Consider the following 20,891-nt stretch of genomic DNA (forward strand, 5'->3'; position numbering starts at 1 on the left):
TATTATATGACTATATACATAGACAGTACATAGTGAAATGCAAGCATATGGCATCGAAATGAAAATAAGAAACAATTTAACATTAAATATAATATTTATTAGAAATTTCAAACAAATCTTTCAAACCAGCGTCTTTGCTAGCTAAAAAACCTATCCCGCCAGTGCTATCACCAGTTTCGCTAAAGCGTTGATAAGGAGTTTTGCGTTTTCACGAATGATGAGCGAATTTAACGGAATTTTATTTTGAGTTCGGTCTTCTATCCACAGATTTAAAGCTTTTTCCATTTTTTCTAATTTAACATCACGAGTTACAGAGCAAATTTTTGAAGCAATTAGCGCGTTTTCACGGACACTACGGCGGATTTTTTCTTCCGATTTCTTGATTGATCGTACCGTTGACTCATTGATTTTATAATGTTTTGCCACTGAGGAGACACTTTCACCATTAGAAATTTTATCTAATAACTCAATTTTATTCGCTAATGTCATCACCTTATTTGATATTTTCACATTTCTCTTGTTATTCGTAGCCATATTTTTGTACGGGTTAGAAAGAACTTGTCCACAATAAAGTCACTTTCTTCCGTTAACACACTCGAAAAAGTCTGTTTTACACTGCAAAACGGTAGATTTATCATTTTTGTAAGCATATCAATTTATAAATTGATAAATTTATTCAATTTATAAGCATATAAATTAAAAGCAAACGACGAAACCTTCCATAACAAGCGCATAACACATATTGAACAAGGATTAGCGAGAAACATTCACGCTCGCGATTTTGTCACCCCTCTCCCCTCACCCACTGAGCGCTGTTTTGACCGGGAAAGATAATTTTAGCCACGCCCATGTTTTTTTTATGGCGGAAAATATTCACGGCGCTTTAAAATTCACATTTTTTAGGTTTCATTTTATAGTAAATCGGCGATCGCGAATACGCGAAACCGCGAATACAGATACCGCGAATAGCGGGGGTTTACTGTATTCCATTCCAATTATCATCCCACTGTACCTCTGCTATTTCCAAAGTAACAGAGAAAGCCATTAACTTCCGACTCCTAAACAATCTCAAAACTTTCCATCTGATCAATGATTGCCAATATGGATTTCATCAATGTCAATCCACTGGTGATATTTTGGCTTATGTTATTCAACTGTGGACAAATTCAATGGAAAAGTTTGGTGATACTCTAGCAGTTGCTCTTGGCATTTTTAAGGCTTTTAGTCATATTTGGCATAAAGGTCTTCTAAATAAGCTCCATCTTAAGGCTGCTGACCATTTTTTGCAAATGGAGATCCAGTTTTCTCTTTGACCATTCTATAAAGATGATGGCAGAGAAATTTTCTCTAAAAATGATGCAGTATTTTCTACTTTCATTTTGATTTGCTCAGTTTACAATATTTGTCACCTAACAGACACCACACAGATAAATACAGTAAACCCCCGCTATTCGCAGTCGCTGATTTAATATAAAATGAAACCTAAAAAAATGTGAATTTTAAAGCACCGTGAACATTTTCCGCCATAAAAAAAAACATGGGCGTGGCTAAAATTATCTTTCCCGGTCAAAACAGTGCTCAGTCGGTGGGGGGAGAGGGGTGACAAAATTGCGATCGTGGATGTTTCTCGCTAATCCTTGTTCAGTATGTGTTATGCGCTTGTCATGGAAGGTTTCATCGTTTGCTTTTAATTTATATGCTTATAAATTGAATGAATTTATCAATTTATAAATTGATATGCTTACAAAAGTGATAAATCTACCGTTTTGCAGGGTAAAATAGACTTTTTTCGAGTGTGTTAACGGAAGAAAGTGACTTTATTGTGGGCAAGTTCTTCCTAACCCGTACAAAAATATGGCTACGAATATTATTATTATTATTATTATTATTAATATCCACATGATGCAAGGAAGCCTGAGGCTTATGCTGCACCAGGAAAAAAAAAAAAAAGTTCCCGAGTAACCCTGTGAGAGAGAGAGAGAGAGAGAGAGAGAGTCAAAAATAGAAGGGAATCACCAAGAAAGAGAAGAATGATGATATCCAGCTCAGGACCCAGGGTGTGCCAAGCCCATACTCACCAGATGTGAGCCCCCGGGGATAATATAACAAGGGAAATGTGAAAAGATCAAAGAAGGTGATGACATTAGTGAATAAAATTGAGTTATTAGACAAAATTTCTAATAGTGAAAGTGTCTCCTCAGTGGCAAAACATTATAAAATCAATGAGTCAACGGTAAGATCAATCAAAAAATCGGAAGAAAAAATCCGCCGTAGTGTCCGTGAAAACGCGCTAATTGCTTCAAAAATTTGCTCTGTAACTCGTGAAGTTAAATTAGAAAAAATGGAAAAGGCTTTAAATCTGTGGATAGAAGACCGAATTCAAAATAAAATTCCCTTAAGTTCACTCTTCATTCGTGAAAAGGCAAAACTCCTTTATCAACACTTTAGCGAAACTGGTGATAGCCTTGGCGGGATAAGTTTTTTAGCTAGCAAAAACACTGGTTTGAAAGATTTGTTTGAAATTTCTAATAAATATTACATTTAATATTAAATTGTTTCTTATTTTCATTTCGATGCCATATGCTTGCATTTCACTATGTACTGTCTATGTACATAGTCATATTATGAAAGTACATATAATACATACAGGGACAAAATTTTAGACTAGTTTTTCTTATATATGTCATACTTTGGAACGGAACCCCTTTATTACTATGGGAGCCATAACTCAATATTCGCGGCATTTCTCAGGAACGTAATCCCCGTGAATAGCAAGGGTTTACTGTATATCCTTTTTGGATTTAGATGGCAAGCATACACCACTCATAGGGCAACCATAATTCATCCTCCCCCACATCTACATTTGTTTTGTTTTTTTTTAACTTTCATAAACAGGAAATTTGGGAGGGGGTGGGATGTAAAAGCTGCCAGATGAAAAACTGAAAACTGGAGAAGGATATAACAGAAGACAAACTTAAGCAAAACCACATAGCTTTTTTTTTTTTTTTTTTTTTTTACTTTCTCTTTTTTATGACAGTAGCAGGTACAGTTCAGAGAACTGTATACTACCATTGAGAAAAGAGAAAACTGTTATACTCTCCACGAGCAGAACCAGTTTTGATAAACAAAACATATGCATCCATGCATTCAAAAAATGCAAAATAAAAATAACAAAAATGTGCCTAAAATCCAGTAGGAAAGAAAACTCAAGGTAAATCCACAAAAGATACCCAAAAATTGTAAATCTTCTAGAATACAAAAACATAGGCAACAATATTTTATAATTATAAAAATTTCTAAAATATAACAAAATTATTGAAATAATATCAATACCTCCAGTATTTACATAATCAAATAAAAAGCAGCCATACACGTACCACCATTATTAGAAACCAAACTCCAGTACACAACTGGACAACCCCTATACTAAGAAAACCTGCATATACTGCAGTAATGTCTGCCAGTTTTAAAAGTGTTAGGATGAATGTTATATAGAATGCTAAGCAGCTGTTGATTCTGATGTATTTAAAGGTAAAAAATCTGTAAAAGACTATCATGTTCAAACAAATCCAACAAATTCTCTCTAAGATGCTTCATCTTCATGTTCTAACATCTGCCAACCATAATTCTGAAGTTTTCATTGGCACTTTATATATCTCTCAGGCAAAATGAATAGCAAGCCCAACCTGTGAGAATATTCCATACAAGTCTATACTGCTGAAATGATGAACAAGGGATATCTTGAGGCAGACATCAGAAATGCTTGAGGTGGATTTTGTCAAAAGTGTCAGATGTACTGAACAGCTATGCAGACACAATTAAATTTCTCTGAAATTCATTTATTTTCCTTCCATTATAAAACTTCATGCCCAACAACTCACAGGTCTGCAACTGCAAGAGAATAAAGTTTTGTGAAAGACATCAACAATATGTTAGTGCAATATATACTGTGACAGAGGTTTCTAATGTTTTGGCTAATATGTGTATGTAGTCCTAAATGTGCCTGAAATTCAGATATCAGACATGTAAATTTTGAAAATTGCAAGTACCTAACCATCATAATAAAAATCTAGTTTTTGCCATATAAAAATTTTCTCTTACTGTTTCATAAATATGAGCAATGCTTTTAGAATGCTTAACAACAAAAAGATTTCTTAATGTACTCCAAGCACAATCAAGTTGCACTGAAAGCTTTTCCAAGGGATCAACAACTGAAGAAAAAGATTTTTCATGGTTCTTACCTAAAAATAAAACATAAAACTGTTTAAATAATTAAAATTTTTTATGTATATCAAATATTGCTGTTATGAAACATTCAAATTAGTTTTTTAACATTTTTTTAAAAAGCGCTGTTACACTTTTCTCAATCCATCATCTGGCTAAATTTGCTTATTCTTTTTCTTCTGAGAAGCAAAGAAAATATAGCTGAGAAATGAGAAAATTTCCTCTTCGTTTCACACACATAATATATAAGGCTACTGAAACAATAATGGGTAATTTTGGAAGCACCACCTGCATATCAGTATTACAAGAATTTAATAGTTGCAATTTTTGCACCAGAGAGAGAGAAAATTAATGCAGCATTCCCTCAGAGGTTAGGACAGTGTTTCAAGCTCAAATGTTATAATGATACATTTTTAAATAAGTGTGAAAGGCATGTTTTTTAAATATACTTTTCTTATTTTGGTTTTTAGGAGCATTAGCAACTAAAGCCATATTGCTCCAGGAATATGCGGTGGTCATTCCCTGACCTTTCCGCATCCTCCATATTTGGTAGTGTCGGGCTCGAACCCCGGTCTAATCAAGAAGCGTGTGCTGCTCTGCACTGCTGCTCCTTGCCACCTGGCTTTTTAAATATACTGTGTGTGTGTGTAGTAGTAGTAGTGGCATGTGATGCAAGAAAGCAAGTGTATGAGCTTATGTATCATCAGCCAAAAAAAAAATAAAAAATCACACCATTCCCTCCAAATGCCTGTCCAGTTCCTCCTTAAATTTATTCAACCTATCAACTTCCACAATGACAGATGGAAGTTTGTTCCAGCAATTAACCACCCACTGGCTAAAGGCAAATTCCCGCACATCTATTCTGCATCTGTCCTTTCTTAATTTGAATTTATGCCTCCTTAGGTTCGTAATCTGAACAAGTGGAAGGATCCCATCAGAATTCAGCGTGCTCAACCCATTCAAGGCCTTATACACCTCAATTAGATCACCGCGCAGGTGCCTAGTCTCCAGCCACTGCAATTTGCAGAACTTAAACCTCTCTTGGTAAGAGGATCCCTTCATTCCCCTCACCAATCTTGTTACCCTTCTCTGTACTTGCTCAAGCAAATCTACATCCCTCCTAAAATGAGGCCTCCAGACCTGTATGCAGTACTCAAGGCATGGCCTGACCACTGCCTTATACAGAGGGACAATCACCTCCTTTTCCCTGCTAGCAAAATTCCTATATATCATTGACAAAACCCCATGACCTGCCCTGGCAGCCTGTTTGTATTGCTCAGAAAACTTCATATCTGACTGCACAATTACTCCCAGGTCTTTTTCATTTTCTACCACCTTAAATGTAGTACCACACAGTTGGTACGTTTCTCTGGGGTTACTTCTACCCATATGCAGTACTTTGCATTTGTCAAGGTTAAACTTCAGTTGCCACTTCTTAGCCCATCTGTCCAAATTATCTAGATCCTGTTGCAGTAGCACACTGTCATTGCTGTCATTAACAACCCTGCCAACCTTTGTATCATCTGCAAATTTCGACATTAAACCTGATATACCTTCATCAATATCATTGATAAATATACAAACAACAGTGGACCCAACACCGAACCCTGTGGGACTCCACTAATAACATTAGTCCATAAAGAGCAGTACCCACTGATTACCGCCCTCTGTCTTCTCCCACTTAACCATCCTTTTATCCATTGTAGCAACTTACCCTTAATACCATTCTGCTCCAATTTGTACAATAGTCTTCCATGCACAACAGTGACAAAAGCTTTCCTGAAATCCAAATATATCATATCAGTGTGTGTGTGTGTGACATATTTACATACACACGTACCACAGTACATCCATGAAAATGTAGTGAATCCTAAGAGAGAAACAGAAATATTTCAAATTCATTTATTTAGTTATATATTGTACAGTATTTCAAATTCATTTATTAAATATTCATTCATTCATTTATCAATCATACAGGAATTCACCCTAAAACCAGATGTGTAAAAGGTATTATGACATATTCAAACAAAATTAAGTCAGCCGTGTCAATTTATGCATCATCAAAACCATTATTATTATTGTTGCTCATATTATTTCTCCCTGATTGGGGGGTTCCACTCCGTGATAGGTACTCCATGATAAGACCAGGGAATAATTGTCAATGATATACAGGAATTTTGCTAGTAGGGAAAAGGAGGTGATTATCCCTTTGTATAAGGCAATGGTCAGGATGCTTTGAGTACTGCCTACTGGTCTGGAAGCCTCATTTTAGGAAGAATGTAGAGTTACTTGAGCAAGTACAGAGAAGGGCGACAAGATTGGTGAGGAAAACGAAGGGGTGGTCTTACCAAGAAAGGCTTAAGTTCTGCAAATTGCAGTGTCTGGAGACTAGGCACCTGCGAGGTGATCTGATTGAGGTCTATAAGTTTTTTTTTTTGGGGGGGGGGGGGGGGTTATGTTACATAAGATTGATTTCTTGCATCATATGCCTCTACTAATGCTATGCTAACTGATTATTAATTCAACTTTCCATATATAAACTTGTGCTTTCTTTGCATGCTCAGGTGCATTTGTCATATATTATTTATTTTTCCACTACTACTTCATGTTTTAACCTATTATTTTATTTTGTATTTCATATATATATATATATAGCAGAGTGTCGAAAATTCAGACATCGATAATTCGAAACTTGTTCGGATTATCGAAAAGATAATCAGAAGTAAGTCAGCATTTTTTTTTATGCTGGCCATAAAATAATTACATTAAAAGCTGATCATTGTGTTAATATTTGCGAATTGAATTTTTATTCTATTAAATGGCAGTTCTAATAAGCGAAAATCACAGGAATGTTATCCACAAGCTATAAAAATGAAGATATAAAGAAAAATTTACCTTTTTTTTTATTACCAATTAACAAAATTAAATGATACGTGAAAATTGAAAGAATATTATCCACAAGTTAGTGAAATAAAAATAAATTTACGCTTACGTACATAGCTTCATTAAAATATATACATTTGCTTTGTAATATGTTATTTAACACACTTTGTAATCTGATATTTCTGTTCACTGGCATTTTTTTTTTTTTTTTGGTTGTAAAATCTATAACAGTTTATAAAGATAAGCGTCAATCGATAACAAGGAACATGGCATGCAGAAATTGCAACTAACGTGATACGAGCAAGTGAGATACAGAGTAAAAAGATTCTGAACAAAGCTTTTACCGTACTGTAGTTTTCTTCATCTTTTAAAAGGAAGCAGAAATTTTTAAGAATTGAATCGAAGATTGAGATTTTAAACAGATTTTCAAATGGAGAAAGCGGATCTTCATTAGCAAAATTTTATGACACTGGAAAGTAAACCATAACTTATATTAAAAACAAAAAAGGAAAAAATTTTAAAGTTTGCATCGAAACTTGATTCAGATGGTGCAAAAAAAGAAAACTGCAAGAACAGCCAATGACCCATCCCTCAAAGATGCCGTTTATTTGTGGTTCACACAGAGACGAAGTTTAGGAGAACCTATATCTATAAGTTTGTTGTATGAAAAGGTGATGGATTTTAACAAAAAATTAGGTGGTCTCTTATATTTTAAAGAAAAGTGGTTTTTTTTTTAAATGTTTTTATTTCTAAACTTACTAAACCTTTTTTTTTTTTTTTTTTTTTTTTTAGTTTCCAGAATGGGATTTTTGATAAATTTGAAATACATAAAATAAATCTGTGAAGTGTTTTTGGCATCTATTGTTATACAATGGTCCAGCATATTCTTATACACAAGATATAAGAATATGTTGAATCATTTCAACTGTATTGTCATTACAGTTCTCTCCAGGCTTGATCAGAAGTCTTTGAGTTTAAGCATACTATGACATGCTCTGATTATCAGCAGTGACTATGCATGCATTAAGAATTTACAGATAAAGCAACCACTAGGAGGCAGTGATCACAGGGTACTGATGTGAGATTTACTTAAAGATGTAACTACCATCAGGGGTACAGGAAAGGGTTTTTGTTTTCGTAATGATGACTACAGTGGTCTCAGAGTTTTTTAAGTTCTATACAGTGGGACAAACTGATGATGTTACCAACAGGAAATTCTAAGTGGGAAGCATTCAAGAAAGTAATTTTGAAAGCTACTAGGCTTTTTGTTCCAACTAAAAGATACTCTAGGTTTAGGCCCAAATGGATGTCAGATGAACTAATGAGACACATAACAGAAAAGAAAAATGCATGGGATGGGAAAAGAAAAATGCATGTGGCAAAGAAGAAAAATGCATGGGATACATACAAATTAATGGGTGACATGGAAGCCTATGATAGATATAAGTTGGTCTGTAACCAAGTCACAAAGGAGATTAGGCAGGCAAAGGCAGACTATGAAAAATCCTTGGCAAAGGATGCAAAGAAAAACAGAAAAGAGTTCTTTACATACTTGAACTCGAAAAGGAAAGGGATGAATCAGATTGGTCCACTGGATATTAATGGTTCAACAGTTGAGGATCCTGCTCAGGTGGCTAACAATCTAAATGAGTATTTTGCATCTACATTCACGCATGAGGAGTTATTCAGGAAGGAGAATGATGTAGGTAAAGTAAACATTGGCAGTGAGCTGGATGATTTTGTAATAACTGAGAGGAAAGTGGAGGAGAGATTGTTGAGGATAATCATAAAAAAGGCACCTGGGGTGGATGGGATCTATCCAGTTATATTAAAGGAGGCAGCAAAGGAAGTATGCAAACCCCTAGCCATAATTATGAGAGCTTCTTTGGACTCAGGGGAGGTACCCATAGACTGGAGATGTGCAAATGTAACCCCAATTCACAAATGAGGATCAAAGGCTGACACAAGTAATTATAGACCTGTTAGTTTAACTTCTGTTCCAGGTAAATTAATGGAGGCACTGGTTAAAGAAGCACTGCAGGATCATCTAGACAAGAATTCAGTTATAGCTCAGACGCAGCATGGTTTTGTTAAGGGCAGGTCTTGCCTGACCAATTTGATTGGATACTATATGTAGTCACAAAAGAACTGGATGCAGGGAATAACTTTGATATTATATATTTGGATCTTAGAAAGGCTTTTGATACTGTTGCACATGGAAGACTGCTGCACAAATTGGAGCAGTGTGGCATTGGAGGCAAATTGCTGCTATGGATAAGGGGATGGTTGAGTGGCAGAAGACAGAGAGTGGTAATCAATGGACACTGCTCAACGTGGACTAATGTTATTAGTGGAGTTCCTCAAGGTTCAGTGTTGGGTCCGTTGTTGTTTTCGGTGTTTATGAATGATATTGATGATGGGATATCAAGTTTAATGTCCAAGTTTGCAGATGATACAAAGGTTGGCAGGGTCGTTAAGGACAATACTGACGCTATGCTGCTGCAACAGGATCTGGAAAGGTTGAACAGATGGGCTGAGAGGTGGCAAATGAGGTTTAACATCGACAAATGTAAAGTGCTGCATATGGGAAACAGTAACCCCAGAGCAACGTATCAACTCTGCGGTACTACACTGACAGTGGTGGAGAATGAAAAGGACCTGGGGGTAATTGTGCAGGCAGATATGAAGTTCTCTGAGCAGTGCAGACGAGCTGCAAGAGTAGCTCATGGTGTCTTGTCAATGATATACAGGAATTTTTCTAGCAGGGATAAGGAGGTGATTATTCCCTTGTATAAGGCAATGGTAAGGCCACATCTTGAGTACTGTATACAGGTCTGGAGGCCTCATTTCAAGAAGGATGTAGAGCTGCTGGAACGGGTACAGAGAAGGGCAACAATATTAGTAAATGGAACAAAGGGTTGCTCTTACGAAGAAAGGCTTAAGTTTTGCAAATTACAGAGTTTGGAGACTAGGCACCGGCGAGGTGATCTGATAGAGGTGTATAAGGCTTTGAATGGTTTGAGCATGCTCAATGCCAATGGGATTCTTCATCTTTCTCAGAATAATCACCTCAGAGGGCATAAATTCAAATTGAGGAAGGACGGATGTCGGATAGATGTGCGGAAATTTGCCTTTGGCCAGCGGGTGGTTGGTTGGTGGAACCGACTTCCATCACTTGTTGTTGAAGTTGATAGCCTAAACAAATTTAAAGCTCAACTGGACAGGTATTTCGAACGAACGGAGGGGTGAAATGGGAGTGGGTTTTTTTTTTTTTTTTTTTTTGGCTGATGCTGAATAAGCTTGCTTTCTTGCATCATATGCCTCTGCTAATGCTAATGATGCACGTAAATTTTCACACGACACAGAAGCCTATGGTGGATACAAGCTAGTTGGTAATCAAGTCACAAGGGAGGTTAGGCAAGCAAAGGCAGATTATGAAAAATTTTTGGCAAAGCATGCAAAGAAAAACAGTAAAGACGTCTTTACTTATATAAACTCTAAATGGAAGGGGATGAATCAGATCGGTCCACTTAATATCAATGGTTTGACTGTAGATGATCAATCTCAGATAGCTGCCGAACTAAATGAGTATTTTGCAACTACGTTCACACGTGAGGAGTAATTCAAGGAGGAGAGGGGCCAGATGTTTATCAAACTCTAACAGGGAGTTAAATGATTTTGTAATAACTGAGAGCAAAGTGGAGGAGAAATTGTTGAAATTAAACATAAGAAAGGCACCTAGGGTGGATGGGATCTATCCAGTTATATTAAAGGACGTAGCAAAGGAAGTAAGTAAGCCCTTAGCCATAATTATGAAAACATACTGGGGAAGTCCCCACGGACTGGAGATGAGCAAATGTATCTCTAATTCACAAAGCGGGTTCAAAAGATGACACAAATAATTACAGACCTGTTAGTTTGATTTCTGTTCCAGGGAAAATAATGGAGTCACTGGTTAAAGAAGCACTGCAGGATAATTTAGACAAGACAGCAGTAATAATTCAGACACAGCATGGGTTTGTCAAGGGGAAGTCTTGTCTGATCAACTGGATTGGATACTATGATGTGGTCACAAAGGAACTGGATGCAGGGAATAACTTTGATATCATATATTTGGATCTTAGAAAGGCTTTGATACTGTTGCACATGGAAAACTGCTGCACATATTGGAGCAGTGTGGCATTGGAGGCAAATTGCTGCTATGGATAAAGGGATGGTTGATTGGGAGAAGACAGAGAGTGGTAGTCAATGGATGCTGCTCTTCATGGACTAATGTTATTAGTGGAGTCCCTCAGTGTTCAGTGTTGGGTCCATTGCTGTTTTCTGTATTTATAAATGATACTGATGATGGTATATCAGGCTTAATGTCCAAGTTTGCAGATGATACGAAGGTTGGCAGGGTTGTTAAGGACACTAATCACAGTACGCTGCTGCAACAGGATCTAGAAAAGTTGAACAGATGGGCTGGGAGGTGGTAAATGAAGTTTAACATTGACATATGTAAAGTACTACGTATGGGAAGCAGTAACCCCAGAGTAATATATCAACTCTGTGGTACTACACTTACAATGGTAGAGAATGAAAAGGACCTGGGGGTAATTGTGCAGGCAGATATGAAGTTTTCTGAGCAGTGCAGATGGTCTGTAAGAGCAGCTCATGGTGTCTTGTCAATGATATACATGAATTTTTCTAGCAGGGATAAGGAGGTGATTATCCCCTTGTATAAGGCAATGATCAGGCCACACCTTGAGTACTGTATACAGGTCTGCAGGCCTCATTTTAAGAAGGATGTAGAGCTGTTGGAACGAGTACAGAGAAGGGAAACAAGATTAGTGAATGGAACGAAGGGTTGCTCTTACGAAGAAAGGCTTAAGTTTTGCATATTACAGTGTCTGGAGACTAGGCACCTGCATGGTGATCTGATTGAGGTGTATAAAGCCTTGAATGGTTTGAGCATACTCAATGCTGATGGGATTCTTCCTCTTGCTCAGAATAATCACCTGAGAGGGCATAAATTCAAATTGAGGAAAGATAGTTGTAGGACAGATGTGCAGAAGTTTGCCTTTAACCAGCAGGTAGTTGGTTGCTGAAACAGACTTCCATCTTTATCTTTTGTTGTGGAATGAATGGAGGAGTGAAATGGTAGGGGTTTTTTTTTTTCGGCTGATGCTGCATAAGCTTGCCTTCTTGCATCGTATGCCTCTACTAATGCTAATGCTAAAGCACCAGCAGCCTTTCCCACTACATAGGCTACTTTAAAAATGAGATTTATTATATTTTTATTTCTAAGCACTGTGATTGGTTATTTCCTGAACTCTGTTTTAAAATATGGCATTGATAAGGTCCTAAACTGGAAATTATAAATCTATATTCTAAATGTAATCACAGAGTCCTTAAAATAATTTTATTTTCATTAAATAACATTCAACAAATTAATTTTTAGTTAGTTAAATAATAATGTAAATAAAGTGTATTTTATGTAAAATTTTCAGGAACTAACCTTTTGGTACACCTGAACCCACAGGTAACATCACCCATTTCCAAGGCCGGTTTTAGGGTAAGGCTGAGTAGGCACTGTCCTAGGAGCACCAAAGTTTAGGGGGATCCAACGTGTCCTAAACCTTGGAGCAAATTGGTAAAATAATCATTCTAAAAAATGAAAATCTTCGAATCAGTGTGATGGGGAGTGCCATCAGTCAAGTGGCCTAGGGACACCATATACCTGTGGGCCGGCACCACCCACTTCACACATACAGATGAATTCCACAAAGCCAAACGCCATCAACCACTTCTATATCCAATAAACACAGCACAACAACCCCTTTTAGCTGTCATTTTGGTTGCAATATCTTGCTTTTGTCTTGCTGCATATATATCCTGTATTATTCCAAGCAGTAAGATGATTAAGTGATATATTATATTCAGTATGTAATATTCCAAGTTGAATATTAAATGCAAAAAATAGTTTATAAGGTAAAGTGCTTCTTACAGTAATTTCACACCACTACATAAGATCTTCTTAGTCAGAAAAGTTTAACATATTAATTACCAAGTTATAATAATATTTACTAGGGGTCTTCGCCCCCTGCTCACTGCACTCGCTTCTTTTGATGAAGTAAAAAAAAAATACAGAAGCTTGCACACTGTGTGTGTCTTTTCCTCTACTATGAATACATAAGTATGTTACATATGGAAATCAAGTATGGCACCATGTGGTCTGGTCATTTTAGATAAATGTAGCGCATGACCATGCTTAAACAGAAGCTTGTTTTACCACAGTAAAACAAGCTTTTGTTACATATTTTAGTATTTGTTATGTATTACCATGTAACCCACATCTCTTTTCTCCCATTGGCTGAATAAATATCACTAGGAGGAAAATTATTTTAATGTATAGAAAGATAATATAATATCTGTGCTGCAAGGAAAGATTATAAATTTTGATTGTAATGTCAAGTGCTTTTTGGGCAACTCCATCTCAATTTGACTAGGAATCATAATAAATGAGTTTTTATCAGTCCCTACTATAAACTTAAAATTGCAACTGTTTGATACCTGAAAAAAGTTGAAAATGTAAAATTATTCTAAGTAAAATACTGGTGGGGGGAGAGAGAAGTATTGAATTACATTTTAGGGCTTCTTCCTGTTCTGAAATTCCAACCTCATAATCAATCACAAGTTTTCCAATGGCATTTATGCATTTTTTATTGTTCAGTTCTGAAAACTGAGGGAACTGAGTCAATCTAAGCAATGGATTATGTTCAGGAGACTCTTCTGGTAATTCCGGAATCCTATTTAAAAAATAACAACATATTAAAAGGAACAATTATATAATAAGAAATAAGAAATATGAAAAAACAATTATATAATTATATAATAAGAAACTATGGTGTATTTACACTGATATTATATAGATAATAAGAAATATTATTCTAAGCAACATGATAGCAATACAATTTTGATAGTTACCACATAATGTATAATGTCAAATTAGTTCAGGTGTATTTTTATACATTAGCATTAGTAGAGGCATCCGATGCAAGGAAGCAAGCTTATGTAGCATCAGCCAAAAAAAAAAACCTGCTCCCATTTCACCCCTCCATTCATTCCTTAGCAGAGTATCGTTATTATTATTTCTCCCTGATGGATGGGTTCTCACTCCATAATAAATACTAATACCACGTGCACAGTGCAGTTGTTATGTCTGGCTATTATTACTATTGGTCGAGGAATCTAACTATCCTATTCAGGATTGTGACTTTCTATAGCTCCTTGTAAGTGTTCTCTGGCATGGCCTATTGCTAGATATCCAAAGATCCTATATTGCTATAGGACCTTTGGCACCATGCCATGACCATCCTGATCACCATGTGCTGACATGGTGATCAGGATGGTCGTTACTTATTCCATGTGCCCAAAGGCGTAGCTAGGGTTTTGGCACCCTTGGCAAATTTGTGGCTGCACGCCTTTTCTTTTTTTGGATAATTGGTAAAATCATAATAAATAATAATAAGTACAGTCGGACCTCTGTTTAACGAACAGAGTATGATGGGCAGTCTGGCTCACCTCCCAGTGGTGGTGGCGGCAGTGGGCAACGTGGGGTCCCACTAGGGGCTCTGCAGGCAAGCAGCCAGAGACAAAACAATAGAACATAACAGTACTCTAACACAAACCAGACATTAAACTTTTCTGGCTTTTACAGAGATTCTATACATCTTCACAAAGTACCATGGCACAGATGTGGGAACCCCCCAGGTGGCACCAAGTGGCATAGTGTTTTGTGGCGCCTTCCACAAAACACTATGCCACTATGTTTAACGAACTTCTTTATAGCAAATTTTTTTTAATTTCTCTTGGTAATTACATTTAAAATAGTTTCCGTAGAACAAAGAAAATTTTCCATATAACGAATAGATTATAAGAGACAAATGGGTACGCATTATTCATACCTCTAGTCTTCAAGCAATTTAGGCAACAATGCTGTTTCTAAAAGCGAATTAAGAGCTAAAGAGATTACCATATGCAACATAGTCGTACCCGTTAAAACCCATCCAACTACCTGTCCCATATACCGAAAAGTCGAGCTTGTCAAACTAGTTTCTATGCATCCATAGCCAGTGGGCAGATCAAGGCATATTCCACATTCGGACAATAGGCCTGGTCAACTTTCTTCTGTAAGCACCCTGCTAGAGGTTCTCTCTCTCTCTGAGCAGCAGTGTACTTTTGCCACAGCTGGTGATATAATTGCTGTTAGCAGTTCTAGAACTATTCTGGCTGGATAACATGGAGAGCACCTTAAGTTTCAATGTTATGTAATATGTATGCATTTCTTATGTGAGAATCTCTTATGCCTGTATGGATGTGGAGGTAAATATGTATAATAAACCCTTCGTACCACCATGCCAGATATATTGTGAATGGTACCAGATATATTGTGAATGATGTTACCGTCCTGAATAAGGTAAATGTTGGAAGTGATCACAGAATGGTAAGATGTACACTTGATATAGATATATGAAAGGAAAAAACTGACTAGAGTAAATAATACGAAGGTCTTTGAGATAACAGAAGAGGAGAAAAAGCAGTATGTACTGGAACTTAAGAACAAGTTTGAGCTTCTGCAGACTGCTCAGGACCAAGATATCGACGAGGAATATTACAACTTTCTGAAATTGATAAAGCCCAAGAAACCTATAGGGAAAAAGAAATCCAAAGAAGAAAAAATTAGTCAAGAAACACTTGTTACGATGAACCGAAGGCGAAAAATGAAGAGCAAGGTAAACACTGACAAGGAAAAAATTGCTTCCCCAGCAGTGGGGAAGATGGATTGCAAATTAGCAACACATACGACATACCCGCTATTCTTCCTGATGAGATAGAACATGCACTGAAGAAAATGAAGAATCAGAAAGCCGCGGGGGAAGATGAAGTTACGGTAGAGTTGTTAAAACTGGGAGGAAGAGACATAACACAAAAACTGGCAAGGCTCTTCACAAAGTGCATTAGAAAAGGTGTGATGCCTAAGCAGTGTAATAATGCAATCATAGTTTTGCTGCATAAGAAAGGAGATAAATCAGAAATTGGAAATTAGAGACCAATTAGCTTATCCCACATCTACAAGTTGTTCACAAGGTTCATTACTAACAGATTAGAAAGAATACTTGATGAGAATCAACCGAAACAGCAAGCTGGCATTAGGAGAGGATTCTCAACTATGGATCACCTTCACGTAATATCACAGCTAATGGAGAAAGCAAATGAATATAAAACACCATTATGCCTGGCATTTGTGGATTATGAAAAAGCATTTGACTCCATACAGCATAAGGCAATGTTTCAGGCACTGGAAAGACAAGGCATAGATACCCAACATATTATTTGAAATTTGAATTTGAAAGTGTCTTCAATTCTGCCCAGACACGATAGGAGGGAGTATATGATGAGAGCCCTGTCGATCAATTCGGCCCTGAAAAGATTGTGCAAGGCTCAAGGGGTAGAATTTTTTTAAGCCTGGTCTGTACTTGTTAACAGGAGAGACTGCTTCTACAGGGATGGGATACACTTAAATAGAAAGGGTGCAAGAATGTTTCCTGATGTTATTGAGGCAGTGTTAGGTGGGTCAGGAAACTGCTAGATTGGGGGGATACAAGGACTAATAGATTAACAGTAGACACTGGCAGAGGTGAAAGTGATTCTTGCACTGCTTCTATTGGAATGAGCAGCAGCCTGGAAAATAAGATGTAGGATATTTCAGAGACTGCTGGGAATCATTGGAGTACGAGTAAACACATGGGTTGTGTTAGGGTGGCTAAGAAAAAGAACAGGTGCATGTATACTTGCGTGTACACCAATGCTAGGAGTTTAGTAAATAAATTTGATGAATTGGAGGTATTGCTCAAAACATCAAAGGCAGATATTGTTGGGATTTCAGAGACATGGTGTCCCACAGATATAAGGAATGCAGAACTGGAATTTGGGGAGTACAATGTCTACAAAAAGGATAGACAGGATAGGAAGGGAGGAGGGGTTATGCTATTAATTAAGAAATACATAAAATCCAAGGAAGTGAAGCCAGTCGACATTGCTGGACAGTGCAGTGTCAAGTCAGTTTGGTGTGACATAAGCATTGGGAGATCAAAATTGAGAGTAGGAGTATGCTATCGGCCTAATGACTCTGATGAGTATAATAAGAAACAGTACAGGGAAATAGAGTGGGCCAGTAAATCAGAGACTCTAATAATGGGGGATTTTAATTCCCCAGATATTGACTGGAATTTGGGGGCTGGTCACTCACACACTAGCAAGGCTTTTGTAGATTTATTCGATGATTGTTTTCTACATCAGCATGTTTCGGAGGCATCTAGAGGGAGTAATACTCTTGATTTGATTATCAGTAGTGATTCTTCATGTATTAAGAATCTGCAGATAAATGAACCACTAGGTGGCAGTGATCACAGTGTGCTGAAGTGGGATTTACTCAAAGAGGTAACTACCATTAGGGTTAAAGGGAAGGGTTATTGCTTTCGTAAAGGCAACTACAATGGACTGAGACAGTATTTAAATTCTAAACAGTGGGACCAACTGATGTGTTACCAACAGCAAATTCAAAATGGGAAGCATTCAAAGAACTTATCTTGGAAGCTACTAGACTTTACATACCAACTAAGAAATATTGTTCAAGGTTTAGGCCTAAATGGATGTCAGATGAACTAAAGAGACATATGGCAGAGAAGAAAAATGCATAGGATACATACAAATTAACATGTGACACAGAAGCCTATGATAGATACAAGTTGATCTGCAACCAAGTTACAAAGGAGGTTAGGCAGGCGAAGGCAGATTACGAGAACTCTTTGACAAGGGATGCAAAGAAAAACAGCAAAGAGTTCTTTACTTATGTAAACTCCAGAAGGAAGGGGATGAATCAGATTGGTCCACTTGATATCGATGGGTCAACTGTTGATGATCCTGCTCAGGTAGCTAACAAACTAAATGAATATTTTGCATCGACATTCACACATGAGAAGTTATTCAGCGAGGGGAATGCCAGAGGTGTATTCAACTCTGGCAATAAGTTAGAAAATCTTGTAATAACTGAGAGTAAAGTGGAGGAGGTATTGTTGAAGATAAACACAAGAAAGGCACCTGGGGTGGATGGGATCTATCCAGTTATATTAATGGAGGCAGCAAAGGAAGTAAGCAAATCCTTAGCCATAATTATGAGAGCTTCCTTGGACTCGGGGGAGGTACCCAGGGACTGGAGATCTGCAAATGTGACCCCAATTCACAAAGGAGGATCAAAGGCTGACACAAACAATTATAGACCTGTGAGTTTAACTTCTGTTCCAGGAAAATTAATCGAGGCATTGGTTAAAGAAGCACTGCAGGATCATCTAGACAAGACTTCAGTTATAGCTCGGACACAGCATGGTTTTGTTAAGGGGAAGTCTTACCTGACCAATTTGATTGGATACTATGATGCAGTCACAAAAGAACTGGATGCAGGGAATAACTTTAATATTATATACTTGGATCTTAGAAAGGCTTTTGATACTGTTGCACATGGAAGACTGTTGCACAAATTGGAGCAGTGTGGCATTGGAGGCAAATTGCTGCTATGGATAAAGGGGTGGTTGAGGGGGAGAAGATAGAGTGGTAATCAATGGACACTGCTCATCGTGGACTAATGTTATTAATGGAGTCCCTCAGGGTTCAGTATTGGGTCCATTATTGTTTTCTGTATTTATAAATGATATTGATGATGGTATATCAAGCTTAATGTCCAAGTTTGCAGATGATACGAAGGTTGGCAGGGTTGTCAAGGACACTACTGACACTATGCTGCTGCAACAGGATCTGGAAAGGTTGAGCAGATGGGCTGAGAGGTGACAAATGAAGTTTAACATTGACAAATGTAAAGTGCTACATATGGGAAGCAGTAACCTCAGAGGATTGTATCAACTCTGTGGTACTACACTGACGGTGGTAGAGAATGAAAAGGACCTAGGGGTAATTGTGCAGGCAGATATGAAGTTTTCTGAGCAGTGCAGACAGTCTGCAAGAGTAGCTCATGGTGTCTTGTCAATGATACACAGGAATTTTTCTAGCAGAGAAAAGGAGGTGAGTATCCCCTTGTATAAGGCAATGGTCAGGCCACACCTTGAGTACTATATACAGGTCTGGAGGCCTCATTTCCAAAAGGATGTAGAGCTGCTGGAACGAGTACAGAGAAGGGCAACAAGATTAGTGAATGGAACAAAGGGTTGCTCTTACAAAGAAAGGCTTAAGTTTTGCAAATTACAGTGTCTGGAGACTAGGCACCGGTGAGGTGATCTGATAGAGGTGTATAAAGCCTTGAATGGTTTGAGCGTGCTCAATGCCGATGGGATTCTTCCTCTTGCTCAGAATAATCACCTGAGAGGGCATAAAGGCGGAAATATGCCTTTAGCCAGCGGGTAGTGTTGGTTGGTAGAACAGACTTCCATCCCTTGTTGTGGAAGTTGATAGCCTAAATAAATTTAAGGCTCAGCTGGACAGGCATTTCGAACGAATGGAGGGGCGAAATGGAAGTGGTTTTTTTTTTTTTTTTTGGCTGATGCTGCATAAGCTTGTTTTCTTGCCTCATATGCCTTTACTAATGCTAATGACCAGAAGAATAATACTCTTGATCTGATTATCAGCAGTGATTATTCGGCATTAAGAATCTGTAGATAAAAAAACTACTAAGTGGCATTGATCACAGTCCACTGCTGTGGAATTTACTCAAAGATGTAACTACCATCGGGGCTAAAGGGAAGGGTTTTTGCTTTCTTAAAAGTGACTAAGTGATCTCAGAGATTTTTTAATTTATATACAGTGGAACAAACTAATGATGTTACAACACCAAATTCTAAATGGGAAGCATTCAAGGAATCTTGGAAGCTACTAGACTTGTCATATCAACTAGGAAATACTGTTCAAGGTTTAGGTCAGATGAACTAATGAGACTCATGGCAGAGAAGAAAAATGCAGGGGATGCATGATAAATTATCAGGAAACACAGATGCCTGCAGTACATATATAAATATGTCTGTAATCAAGTCACAATGGAAAATACAAGAAATCTTTAGCAAAGGATGCAAAGAAAAACATTAAAGACTTCTTTACTTATGTAAGCTCTAAAAGGAAGAGGATGAATCAGATTGGTCCACTTGATATTCATGGATTGAATGTTGATGATTCTGCTCAAATAGCTGACAAACTGAATGAGTGTTTTCATCCAAATTCATACAAGGCATTCTATAGGATAGTGGAGGCCAGAAGCTTATCAAACTCTAATAGGGAGTTAAATGATTTTGTAATAACTCAGAGCACAGTGCAGGAGAAATTACTGAAGTTAAACATAAGGAAGGCACCTGGGGTGGATGGGATCTATCCAGTTATATTAAAGGAGGCAGCAAATGAAATAAGGAAGCCCTTAGGGAAAGTCCCCACGGACTGGAGTTTAGCATTAGCATTAATAGAGGCATTTGATGCAAGAGAGCAAGCTTATGCAGCATCAGCCAAAAAAAAAAAAAAATAAATAAATAAAAAATACCCACTTCCACTTCACTACTCTGTTCGTTCGAAATACGTGGCCAACTGAGCCTTAAACTTATTTAGGCTATCAACTTCCACAACAAGGGATGGAAGTCGGTTCCACCAACCAACCACCTGCTGGCTAAAGGCAAATTTCCTCACATCTATTCTACATCTGTCTTTCCTCAATTTGAATTTATGCCCTCTCAGGTGATTATTCTGAGCAA

General features: G+C 37.4%; 1 protein-coding gene across 1 annotated transcript in view; it reads right to left on the bottom strand.

The window, feature by feature from the left end:
• The window catches only part of LOC150083053 (uncharacterized), a 261,326-nt gene that overhangs the window by 234,371 nt on the left and 6,064 nt on the right, over positions 1 to 20,891 (bottom strand). The window contains exons 2-3 of the mRNA XM_090378376.1: positions 13,735 to 13,898; positions 4,102 to 4,241 (exon numbers count right to left, since the gene is read on the bottom strand). Of these exons, the coding sequence (XP_090234502.1) occupies positions 4,102 to 4,241; positions 13,735 to 13,898 (304 nt within the window). The remainder of the gene's footprint in view (positions 1 to 4,101; positions 4,242 to 13,734; positions 13,899 to 20,891) is intronic.

Source organism: Mastigoproctus giganteus, chromosome 7 (genome assembly GCF_048544385.1).
Source record: "Mastigoproctus giganteus isolate SK-2022 chromosome 7, ASM4854438v1, whole genome shotgun sequence".
Lineage (NCBI taxonomy): Eukaryota > Metazoa > Arthropoda > Arachnida > Uropygi > Thelyphonidae > Mastigoproctus > Mastigoproctus giganteus.